The following is a 9,189-nucleotide window of genomic DNA, read 5'->3' as shown; positions in this document are numbered from 1 at the left end:
TAGGATGCAGAAAGAAGAACAAGAAGACTAAATTCTACCCAAGCGATCCAGTACTAAACATTATCGACCTTAAGAATAAGGTACCAAAATTCTCCGAATCACCAGTTAACCGCACCTTTAGATTAATAGATATATACCGTGATATTTTAAACGCTACCGACCATTATTATCTAGAGAAAGAAATCGGTAAACTCGAGTCTTAGGTCAGCATAATTATAGCTAACATCAGAAAGGCGTTAGAATCTAGGAAAAGTGGTATCTCGATATTGCGTAATAAAAGATATATACTGCGCAAATTTCTCTTCCTCGTAAAATACCGGGGACCGGGCTTCCATTGACGCTTTCATGGTGATGAGTCTGGTAATTATACCGAAGACGATGAGGACCGTTTCAAGAAATACATGCAAGAGAAAGGATACCAAAATCCCGTTGTGTGGTTCAGAAGCATCAAGACACCTAGTTTGGGGGATGCCTTCAGAAGTGCTCCCCAATATTCCAAGCAAATGACAGAGGGTACCTATTCGCTCACCACAGTATCTCAACATAACCCCCCCGGTGGGCAGCAACCACCGAACCCACTCTCAGTCGACCCTTTAGCACAGCATAGTCCAGTGATCTGCTTGGACTGGACTGGACTGGATTTAGGCTCAAATCCAGTCCACTCTGGTTCTATCGCGATTTGGCTCTAGGAGCGCCATACAATCCATATACTATTTATAGTAAGTCTTAGCATCCTTTGGTGTTGCAGTAGGAAGCTGTGCAGACTATTAAATTCGGCCCAAATTGTTTATATTACTCCTTATATATTACTCCTTAAAGGCCTTAAACGTCTTAAATACGTCCTTATCGTTGCCCTCATCCTTATTATCGCCCCCACCCTTACCGCCAGCACGCTCTATTATCGCCAGAACCTCCTCATCATCCTCCTCCGTATCCTCTTCCTCTACCTAGGCAGCGGCGGCGGCAGCCACATCCGCAGCTTGGCGCTTCTTAATGTACTCCCTGAGCTGCTCCGGTGTAGGGTTATATAGAGGTGACGGCTAAGGCTCTCCTTCTACTGATTTAACGCCCTTATTATTAAATATATTACTTCTTAGGGGCCCGTAGCTATGGCGAAGCCACTTATTTGCCTTAATTATATCCATCTTTAGGCGCAAGCGTCGGTCCTTAAGGAGTATCTTATAACTGCTAAATAGGCGTTCGCATTTATTGCTTATAGGCGGAGGAGCGAGTACGTTAAGGGCAAAACGGGCGAGGTCGGGTTAACTGTAATAGAGCCTTTGCCAATAGTTAATTACATTAAAATCTTTATTATTGGCGACTTTAAGAGGGCCCTCTTTTAGATACTTATCTAAAGCACTATCCTTTTTTACTGCGGAGGTTTGGTGGGTATATTTAATGCGCTTATAATTGCGAGTAGAGGTATAGTCCTTTTCCTTTTATAGCTTCTTAATAGGATAAATTAATAGATCTTAAGGCTATAATCCAAAGCTCTTACTTTTATAGTCTTTAAATATATCCTAAACCTTCTTTTTAACCTTATTAATCTAGGCCTTCTTATTCTTATCCGACCCCTATTTTTAGTAAAACTATTCCATCTTAAGCGTCGGATTTATTATAATGGCGGCGTAGTAGGCAGGTGTCTCATTAGCCTTCTTAAAGTACTTCTTACACTTCTCCTATATAGCGCTCGCGCAGCCAGATAGTAGCTTGTAGTTTTAATTATTAAGTTAACGTAGAGCCGCGAGCTTAAGGAACCAATCTTTAGTAGTATAGAGTTCATTAATAAGCCAATCTAGCGTCTGGAAATGATTAGCAAGGCCTATACAATTACCCTCTACTATAATAGTTGCCTTATAAAAAGATTCTAGGTGCGTATAAAGGTACTTAAGCTCTTTCTATTAGTGGGGCTTAAGGTGGTCCTCCTTAGTAAGAGGCTTTAAGTTAGTAGATGGAACGTAGTTATTAGAAGTCCGTGCCACCTCGTGTACAGTGCCACCTCTCGCATACCCTTTTCCCATACAAAATCGCAAATTTCTACCCTTTATAAAATAGCAACCCCTAGGGCTATTATTATAAAAATTTAAATATAGTATATTTAAAGTCCTAAATATATATCTATATATTTATTTTATTATAATTTAATATTAATAAGTAGTTATATAGCTTTAAAAAATAAAAACTTTAAAAAAAGTTAAAATTTCTTTTAAAATTTCTATAATAAAATAACTACTATAGCTATTAGTATAAAATTTTAAATATAGTATATTTAAGTAATAAAGTATAATATAAAGCTATAATTTAGTAGTATATTTTATAAGTAAACTATCTATTTAAGTAAACTATTTACTTTATTTTTACTAAAACTATAAAGTAATATCTTAATAATGGCTTAATAATAATTTCTAAAAATTTGTAATTAGACTTTCATATACTATTATATTACCCTATAAAAATTTAGAAGTAATATATATTATAGTTTTAAAGATACTATATTTTAGCCTATAAATATAAGCTAAATTACTTAATCTTAATAACTACTATATACTTTACTCTTATATTTCTATAGAGTAATATAATAGTATAGGAAAACCTAATTATAAAAATTTAAAGTTTATTATTAAGCCGTTATTAAGATATTACTTTATAGTTTTTATAAAAATTAAGTATATAGTTTACTTAAATAAACGGTTTATTTATAAAATATACTACTAAATTATAGCTTTATATTATACTTTATTACTTAAATATACTATATTTAAATTTTTATACTAATAGCTATAGTAGTTATTTTATTATAGAAATTTTAAAAGAAATTTTAACTTTTTTTAAAGTTTTTATTTTTTAAAGCTATATAACTACTTATTAATATTAAATTATAATAAAATAAATATATAGATATATATTTAGGACTTTAAATATACTATATTTAAATTTTTATAATAATAGCCCTAGGGGTTGCTATTTTATAAAGGGTAGAAATTTGCGATTTTGTATAGGAAAAGGGTGTGCGAGAGGTGGCACTGTGCATAAGGTGGTACGGACTTCTATAGAACCGAGTTATGCGTTTACGGTAATTTAGAAACCAAGTAATTGCTATAAAGAGCGAGTTCTAGCGAGTTTAATTATTTTAAATAAGCTAGTAAATTATTAGTATCGCTTTTAGTAGAGTAGAAGATTGCAACTATAAGTAAGTCTTGCGACCGTAAAGGCAGCTAAATACGGTAGAACTAAATCCTAATAATCTAATTGGTCCGCTAACGGACTGGGTGGCGAATATTACCACTTTTAAAAATATTACTTACCTCTAAGCAGTTATATTTTGCTAGATCCCCTCTAATTTTAATACTCTTAAAGAATCTATACCTTTAGGGAGTTATTTAAATATACTAGATAAGATTATAAAGTAATTTATGGACCCCTGCTTCTTCCAAAGCTCCTAAATCCTCTTAAAGTCTATCTTACGGTACGCAGAGGCCATTTCCTTGCAAATCTTCTTAGCGTCCTTTCTAATTATAAAGGCTTACGTATAGAGGTTAATAATATAGCCAAAGCAGCGTAGCTAATAAGCTTTTTATTTTTTTGCTAATATCTTTAGGTATAGAACTCAAAGTACCGCATTAACGCACGTATTATTTAACTCTGTATTATTACCTATAAAATAGCTAACATTGCCTTTAAATCCATACTCCTTAATCAGCTTTAGTAGAATGGCCGTTATATTCTTACCGGAGTGTTTACTAATAACCTTATAAAGCCCTAGAACTACGTGCCGTTGCCTTCTATATTGGTTAATAAAATAACTAATAATATTAAGAATTGCGTAGGAGTTTGGCAATGTTTATAAATTAAAGGATATAGATATAGAGCTATGAGCAGAGGCCAGCTCCTTCTTTAGGTTATCCTTCTTCTGCTTAAACTCTACTATAACCTAACCCCAGATTATCTTTCTAGCTTTTAGTAGGAATTTTAAAAGAGCCGGATAGAGGTAATAGAGAAGGCTTTAGAAGTACTCGTTTTTAAACTAGAAGAAGGTAATATAATAGCAGATAATCCACCTAATTAACAGCTGCTTAAACGCCTTAAAGTTTAACCTCTGCTTAAGCACCCACTGCTTAGGATAGTCCTTAATTATTAGCTGGTTAGAGTTACTTAGTTTGGGAGGCTTAAGGAAGCTAGTATATTGGTTTATCTGGTAATCGTTAATAAGGTAATCTAAAGTAGTAGTATATCCTAATAAGATTATTATGAGCTCCTGCTAACGCCTCGCCCTCTTATAGATGTAGCAGTAGTAGTATACCTTCTTTCTATCGCCAACCGCGCCCTTAAGCTGAACGTCCTCCCCCTATTTCCATATTGGTGACGTATAAGGCTTAGTGTTTTTAACGCCAAGCATAAGAGACTTGCACCGGATATACTGCCTACCGCTATATTTAAACTTGTCACGGAAGTAGGCACGAGCTGGAATACAATGTACTAAACAGGGTAGTAATTGAAGAAGGCTACGTACGCGTAACTATGCGTGGTTGATACAAAGACATTTGGATGCAGAAACAGAACAGGTCAGGGGTTGTAGGGGAACGTGCGTAGGTGTCTCGGGACGAACGTGAGCACGGGTCAAGAACGTCAAAACGCGCAGAGACGTGAGAACGTGTGAGTCCCGTGACAAAACTCCTCTACCTCCAGGCGGCCTTTAGCTGCAGAGTTAATATATTCTAGGGTAAGAATAACGTCGTTAAACGGGGGTGTAGCTAAGTAATTAGGCAAGAAGCGCGCAATACTAAATTGATTCGTCGCTGGTGGGCGAGTTTATTTAGCGGCCATGGTGAAACAAAACACCAAATTAATGAGTAGTATACGCAGTAGGAGTGACAGGAGGGTAACTCCTTAATTCTACGGCAAAATTCTACGGGCAATTGACCGTCTTTTGAGACGGTGTAATACTACAAAAGTCACTGATTGGCCGCCACCACCTGCACTGACTCCTCAGCGTCCTGTCCTCATCAGCCTCACGTCTGAATAAGGAACGGAACTGGAGCGCCAGGAGCCTCCACAAGCCTAGATCCAGTCCAGTCCACCAATAAAATCAAGGGATCCAGCTCCAGAAGTTTAGGCGATCCATATGGCGCTCCAAGATAGCTCCAGTCCAAGTAGATCACTGGCATAGTCCCTTGTCGCTATTCACGCAGTGGGGAGTAGTCTTTGAGCAACAGATTTCGCCACACGTTGAGTCGTATGGACAATAGAAACCACCAATGCATTGTCCCGAGGGCTTACAAGACTCAGTAATACAGTGTAACGGTTGTACCAGACGATATAGGGGCGTCTCATTGTTCGGCCCGCATGTGCCTGGGTCAATCATCTTTTGACTGTAACTCCAGCCGCTGGGGACCGCGCATGCCCACACCTCATCCACAGGTGTGATAAGGTTATATAAGGGAGCGGTGCCATGTATTGCGCACTTGCTATTGTAGCCCCAAAAGTCATATGTCATGTCCTTAGCGGGCATACAGGCCTGCATTCCGTCCCTGGGTATGCGCAGGAGGTATTCATTGTGGTAGCCGGAGGAACATTTGTTGGGCGCCTGACGGACCTCGACAGGTACCATGCAAGGATGATTTCTACACCACCATCTGCCATCCCAGCCACCTATTGGAGGGATATCTGATCTGGTGCATTTGTTAGTGGGGGCATTTTTAGATGGGAGGGGGAAGCTTACTCGCATTCAATACAGACACTTTCGCTGGTGACGTTGGGGATCCCCGTCGGGGAGATTGGATTACTGCTCTGGGGCTGACCGGAGGTAGAACTGATAAAGATGAGGGAGGTACCCATGATGCTCCAGGAGAGATGCATTTTGAGAGGGATCTCAGTCTTAACTTTGTAGTCGACGGTTTGAGTTGCTACAAAGTGCTTTGAATTGAGTTGGGACAAGGTCGAATTGACTGTAAGTTTCCAAGCGTGAGACTCATATAAGAGAAACGAGGAGCAAGCTCGTGCTCACTATGAAGCAAGGATGCATTCGACATTCCTCAGCTCGGCTCAGCTCGTCCTTGCAGGATGCTCAGCTTTCCGGGCCTGTTGGCATTGGGCTTTGATATTGACGCCCTGGAAGGTATGGAAATAGAACATGCTTGATACAAATCGTCGAATCTTAGCATGGGTTTAGGCACCCAACTAGTATTTTGAGGATCCAATGAAGTTGGCATATCTAAGAGCGTTCTAATACTTGCTAGGTGTGTAACTTGGCATCCTTAACAAAAATGAATTATTTGATCAAATCAATAAGAGTAGGAAAATTATGGGTCTTCAGCTCTGTTTGCTTCGTGTAAAAGCGGTGGAAATTAAGCCTAGGATCCGAAAAAGGATAAGTCCTAGAAGAATCGTAACAATTACTCATGAACTTCTTGTGCCAGATTTAGAGGTCCATCGCCGCGGAGATTATACGTATGCCTCTTACAATCTTCTAGCCGCACCCTACTCGTCTGGCGGTGCGGAAGCCGGCTATTTGGTTGTGCGATTGTTGTCCGATTGTAGTCCTCCGGCTTCCGTTTCTGCAAGTATTTTGTTCGCACCATTAGTCCATATCTAATCAATAATTGCTGCCTTAAAGACTGTAGAATCGCTCCTACGGCTAAAGTTAAACTTACATCGGTATCGCAGCTGAATGTTAGCGGAAAGACGATTGGCTATTTAAGAGCGGCGAAAGACACCGCATGAGGTGAGGACGGTTTCCCAGGCTGGGCAGCTGAACAAGACCTGGATGGGTCTCGTGCTCACTAATTCATCCGGCCTGCCTTCGAGCTCTTCTGAACCTCCACTAAGCTCTCAATCGAGCGCAGTGGAACGAGGGCCAAGAGCCAAGCGCAAAGGCCCAACAACACAAGTGGGAGACGCTGAGCCAAGAAACTGGATCAAATAGCTGACCAACTGAGAAAAGAAGGACGAGACTTCTTAGCTCGTTTCTAATATCCCTATTCCAATGAACGTCCTCAGCTGATGGTGCCAAGGAGAAAAGTCACCTCTCTCAACTGCCTATTCGCTTGAGCCTTGCGACGCCTATACACCTCCACCTTCTTCCTCCGGTAAGAGTCTCATGATCGCACATTTCGACCTACGCCATCGTGTTTGTGCGGCTGATCAGTGCCCGAAATAGAACCGTGTAGATCTTCTGTGTAATAGGTGAGATCCAGTGATGCAACTGGTTTGGATCGGTTACGAATTTTGGGCCGTAACCAATCCAGTTTAAAAAGTGGTTTAGCCGGTTGAACCAGTAAAACCAGATATCTAACTACTAGATACGGTAAGCGTTAAGCCTACTTTAGTTAGTAATCTGGTTATAAACTGTAACCAGTTAAGGTTTTCTTATTGGAAAACCGAACCAAACCAGTTGCATCACTAGTGAGATCTTGGCGGACTCTGCAGATATAATAGATCCGAATTCAGAATGAATTGCTTTAATCACCAGACAAAAGAAAGCAATGCAGCATGGTGGGTCCAGAATCAAGAGATATCCAGGACTCTCACTGCGGTGGAGTTCAATGCGTCTTTACTGTTTCAGCCCTTAAGTCTGGTCTTACCGAGGCTGAAAATCTTAGGAATTCCTTGACGACCCTGGTGCGCTTTTCAAGGGCCCTAATGACCATTAAGGCCATCGCAGAACGCCGCGCGTCGATAGAGGGAACCCTTGAAGCCTCCCCTCTTATAATCCTCAGAACCTTCAAAGCTGATATCAACTGACCAATCATGTAGAGAATGGGGCATTTGCGAGTTCAGCCTGCCATAGACTTTGTCCTCAGCCCCGTTTTGGCTGGCTGGTATACACAAAACAGGACTCTGAACAATATCTTTTCCGTTGAAAGTGGAACATCTTCCTTCCTAGATATAAAATGCGTGATTTAACCTCCTCTCAACGTAGTCCTATCCCTCACTCTTTACTACCTGCCCTCATTCTCAATATCTAATCCAGCAATGACGAACCTCCGTCCCTTCCTTACACTTTTCTTCGCTACATTCTTCATCTGGGCTGCTATATGCTCTGTCGTCGAACATAAAGCAAGCATTGACTTGGTTCCACGTACGTTTGCCCGTGTTCTTGCGTCTCTTGAATCTCCGCCCATCCCAGCTAACACCATCTACCTTAGGAAACGGCTCAAACCCTACAATCTGCCGCGCAGATCAAAAGTATTGCCGTTGTGGCCATCCGCTGTTCTGCTGCGACATGGAGGAAGATTGCTTACCCGATGGGACATGCGGCCACATTTATTGGGAGTGTCCGGTACCTTGCAGACCAGGGCGGAAATGCTTCCGTGGCAGTTGCGTGACAGCAGATGCTACCACTTTCTTCCCCTGCGCTTGCGGGCAGTGCCCCCCTGGGGAGTTTTGCAAGGGGAATCACTGTGAGAAATGGTTATTATGCGATATCATGCCTTGTTCGCCCTCAGAACAATGCCTCGGTGGTTCCTGTTGTCCGAAAGACTCTGTGTGTGGCGATACCTGTTGCTCAAATCCCGACAAGCCCCTCTGCGTGAATAGTGACAAGGGACTATGTTGTCCTAAAGGGTGGACTGAGAGTGGGTTCGGTGGTTGCTGCCCACCGTGGGCGTTTTGTTGAGATACTATGAACAAGAACCGCGTACCCTAATTACGAAGATACGCTAACCGCACCTCTTAAAGCATGTCGAGCTATCCGCTCTCCATCGCGACCTATAACCGCGGCCAGTGGTCTTAAGAATATTTTTATTCATTCATTTTTATGAATATATTCATTCATAACGAATGATATGCATTGAATATTTTTTTTCCCTTAAGAATTGAATTATTCATAAGCTTATGAATATATATACAGCCTGTACAGGCTCCAGTGTCCCCCCCCCCTGTATGCGCGCAGCACACACACCTAATTTCGCTACGTCTGCAGGGTGTAGTATGTGGCTAGGGCTTGAGCCACGGCCCACCTTAAATTCAGAGCTCGGATTTGAAGCTGTTCTAAACTCCTCTCTCTCACCAAAAGTCGTGATGTTGCCTCCAGATCTTGGTGTTTTACCTTATTGCCTTCCTTAATGTGGCTCCGCATATGGGCAACTAGTAGCACGCCTTTATTAAATCCTTCTTATAGCTGGCGCTAGTAAGCGTGTATACGCCCGTTATGCCAATTGCTCTCCTAAGTTAATTCAACGTATTTGGAGC

At 41.0% G+C, this 9,189-nt stretch overlaps 2 protein-coding genes across 2 annotated transcripts; one reads left to right on the top strand and one right to left on the bottom strand.

The window, feature by feature from the left end:
- Positions 1–5,089: 5,089 nt before the first annotated feature.
- K441DRAFT_151744 (uncharacterized protein) lies at positions 5,090–6,165 on the bottom strand. Its single transcript, XM_067640198.1, has 3 exons — positions 6,005–6,165; positions 5,720–5,945; positions 5,090–5,669 (listed from the first exon to the last, which is right to left on the bottom strand). The coding sequence occupies exons 1-3, from the start codon at positions 6,027–6,029 to the stop codon at positions 5,156–5,158; spliced, it is 765 nt and encodes a 254-aa protein (XP_067502459.1). The 5' UTR covers positions 6,030–6,165; the 3' UTR covers positions 5,090–5,155.
- A 1,657-nt stretch (positions 6,166–7,822) lies between these two features.
- K441DRAFT_151731 (uncharacterized protein) lies at positions 7,823–8,667 on the top strand. The gene has a single exon (XM_067640197.1). It carries the CDS (start codon positions 7,972–7,974, stop codon positions 8,401–8,403), a length of 432 nt encoding a protein of 143 aa, XP_067502458.1. The 5' UTR covers positions 7,823–7,971; the 3' UTR covers positions 8,404–8,667.
- Positions 8,668–9,189: the final 522 nt, after the last annotated feature.

This window comes from Cenococcum geophilum, assembly GCF_001692895.1.
Source record: "Cenococcum geophilum 1.58 unplaced genomic scaffold K441scaffold_29, whole genome shotgun sequence".
NCBI classification, from domain to species: Eukaryota; Fungi; Ascomycota; class Dothideomycetes; order Gloniales; family Gloniaceae; genus Cenococcum; species Cenococcum geophilum.
Note: the sequence above shows the minus strand (reverse complement) of the source record. Positions and strands in the feature narration are given on the sequence as shown.

Coding starts and splice junctions, on each gene's coding strand:
- K441DRAFT_151731 (XM_067640197.1), top strand. CDS start 7,972: ATGACGAACCTCCGTCCCTTCCTTACACTTTTCTTCGCTACATTCTTC.
- K441DRAFT_151744 (XM_067640198.1), bottom strand. CDS start 6,029: ATGTCGAATGCATCCTTGCTTCATA. Junction 5,946..6,004: donor GAATGCATCCTTGCTTCATA/GTGAGCACGAGC, acceptor GGAAACTTACAG/TCAATTCGACCTTGTCCCAA. Junction 5,670..5,719: donor AGTGTCTGTATTGAATGCGA/GTAAGCTTCCCC, acceptor CAAATGCACCAG/ATCAGATATCCCTCCAATAG.